The sequence below is a fragment of the Coregonus lavaretus genome (assembly GCF_964263955.1).
Source record: "Coregonus lavaretus genome assembly, chromosome: 1".
Classification (NCBI taxonomy): domain Eukaryota; kingdom Metazoa; phylum Chordata; class Actinopteri; order Salmoniformes; family Salmonidae; genus Coregonus; species Coregonus lavaretus.
The window spans coordinates 52,194,888-52,197,238 of NC_139988.1; the positions used below are offsets into that span (position 1 = coordinate 52,194,888).

Here is a 2,351-nt window from a genome sequence, read left to right on the forward strand (position 1 = left end):
CTCCACTACCTGGGAGACTAGCCCCACCTGAACCCCATTACTTGTAGTGGGCATCTCCTCCACTACCTGGGAGATTAGCTCCACATGAACCCCCTCCTGTACCCCAGCACTCATAGTGGGCATCTCCTCCACTACCTGGGAGATTAACTCCACATGAACCCTCTCCTGTAACCCATGACTTGTAGTGGGCATCTCCTCCACTACCTGGGAGATTAGCTCCACATGTACCCTCTCCTGTACCCCAGCACTCGTACTGGGCACCTCCTCACCAGTCTGAGGAAATGGCCCTTCAGATCCATCCTTACCTTCTACAACAATATTTTTCTGCTGCATAACATTTCCCTCTGGTACAAGTTGCACCTCTGTGCCCTCAACACGGACAACTTGTTCCTCAGCAACAGATGCTTGTGGCTGCTCTACCGCTGTCAGCCCACCTCTCCCTACATCAGTGGGCCCAGGCGTTACGAGGACCACCTGCGCCCCTCCCTCTGCCTTCTCCCTTTTCGGGCAAGCATGTCGCTTATGACCAACATCCCCACACTCAAAACACTGTTGACTACCCGTACTAGCATAAGCCATATACAGTCTATTGTCATACTTGACTTTAAACGATAACTCCAAAGTCTGCTCCGGTGAGTCCAAAAACATAAACACCTGTTGCGGAAACGACATAACCTGTTTCAACGCCGGGTGTTTGCAACCCAATGGGACAACCTTCAGTGGCGGCTGGTGAAAAATATTCTCGGTGGGGCTGTGCCATACTTTTTTTTTCCTGTAACCATCGCGATATATTTTAACACAAACTGCAGGACAGCAGTGCTCAGTGAAACATTCAGTAATTATTTAATGCCAATATTAAAAAGTTGAGGCATTCTTACACAAAAACATATTACACAAACCCAAGCCTTTCATTTGCATTTAAAGTGAACTTTTCACCATTGGTAGTAAACAGGCAACGCAACAGGCATGCTGTCAGAACAGAGTGGAAAGTGGACAATAACATGAAATTATTATAAAGTTTATAGGAAATCTTACACTGTATAAAAGGATGTATAATATAGAAATGGATATCAAGTGGATGAACTCAAACCTTTGACTGGAAGAATAGCATACAGTATTTTATGATCATACTAAATGTGACTAATTGTTAATGTGCTCCAGAACTGCAACAATTAATTGATACAAAACAACATATATACAGTAATATTAGCAAAGACACTATTAAGACTTTCTAGAGTACCATATATAACTGGATTTTTTATGCTAAGGTCAACTATATACAAAGAAACATGCGGCCAGAGCTGCTCTGTGTGTGTGTGTCTGTCATCTTATTTGTACAGGAATTTTGCCCGTCTGTCCTTCTGAGTGGCAAACCTCTCAATGACCCTTTGATTAAAGTCAGGAATGTCCCTGACAAGTTTCTTCTCCATGGAGAGCATGGCCAGAGCGTTCAGGCGATCCTGTGTCATGCTGTTTCTCAGGAAGGTCTTGATCCTTTTCAGTGTAGAGAAGCACCTTTCTGACTCAGCAGTTGTCATGGGTGTGGTGATGAGGATCTTGAGGAGGCTGGCAGTCTCTGTGAAAGTGCTCTGAAGGTTGTTCTCCATGAAGAACTGGTACAGGGGCACTGCACCACTACAAGCCTTGAACTCACTGTTCTCATAGATGAGGGACAGTTCGGTTTTGAGCTTGGCCTTGTTCAACATGGGGTACGCCTCCACGGTTGTTTCAAGCGCTGTATCGGGGAACTTCACACTGTGTTGTGGGAACAACTCTCCGTGCAATAGTGTTGCGCTGATGAGGTGCTGGGTGAAGGAGAACCTCTCTTTGGCATGACTCAGGATGGTATCACATACCTGTAAAAGATACATCATCAGCTTTAATTTGCAATTAAGCTATTTTGATGCAAGTGATCCTGACTGACACATGCCTATGTCCAACTCAAGTATATGATTACCAAGGTGCTGATTGTTCAGGGTTTTGGCTACATACTACCAGGCCTGAAAAAAGTTCTAGGGGGAAACACTGACAATTACATCACAACTTACCTCTATAGCCAACCTCTGTTGTTCTCCTGGTCCCAGCATCCTCCGTCGCTTGATGGGCTGTTGCTGCTCGTCAGATGCGCTGTCCCCACACAAAGAGGGAATTGAGGCCCTGGGTCCAAAAAATAAAGTTTAATTTGATAACTTGCAATCAGACTTCTTAACTCACTGTAATTCCCCCTCAACACACAACCAGTGACTTTTATATATATATATATATATATATATATATATATATATATATATATATATATATATATATATAGACAGACAGACAGACAGACAGACAGACAGACAGATAGTGTG

The 2,351-nt window shown here is 43.9% G+C and overlaps 1 protein-coding gene across 1 annotated transcript; it reads right to left on the reverse strand.

Annotated features, from left to right (window-relative positions):
• Positions 1-821: 821 nt before the first annotated feature.
• LOC311139865 (zinc finger MYM-type protein 1-like) lies at positions 822-2,151 on the reverse strand. The gene is made up of 2 exons (XM_084174853.1): positions 2,049-2,151; positions 822-1,856 (listed from the first exon to the last, which is right to left on the reverse strand). The coding sequence occupies exons 1-2, from the start codon at positions 2,085-2,087 to the stop codon at positions 1,329-1,331; spliced, it is 567 nt and encodes a 188-aa protein (XP_084030979.1). The 5' UTR covers positions 2,088-2,151; the 3' UTR covers positions 822-1,328.
• Positions 2,152-2,351: the final 200 nt, after the last annotated feature.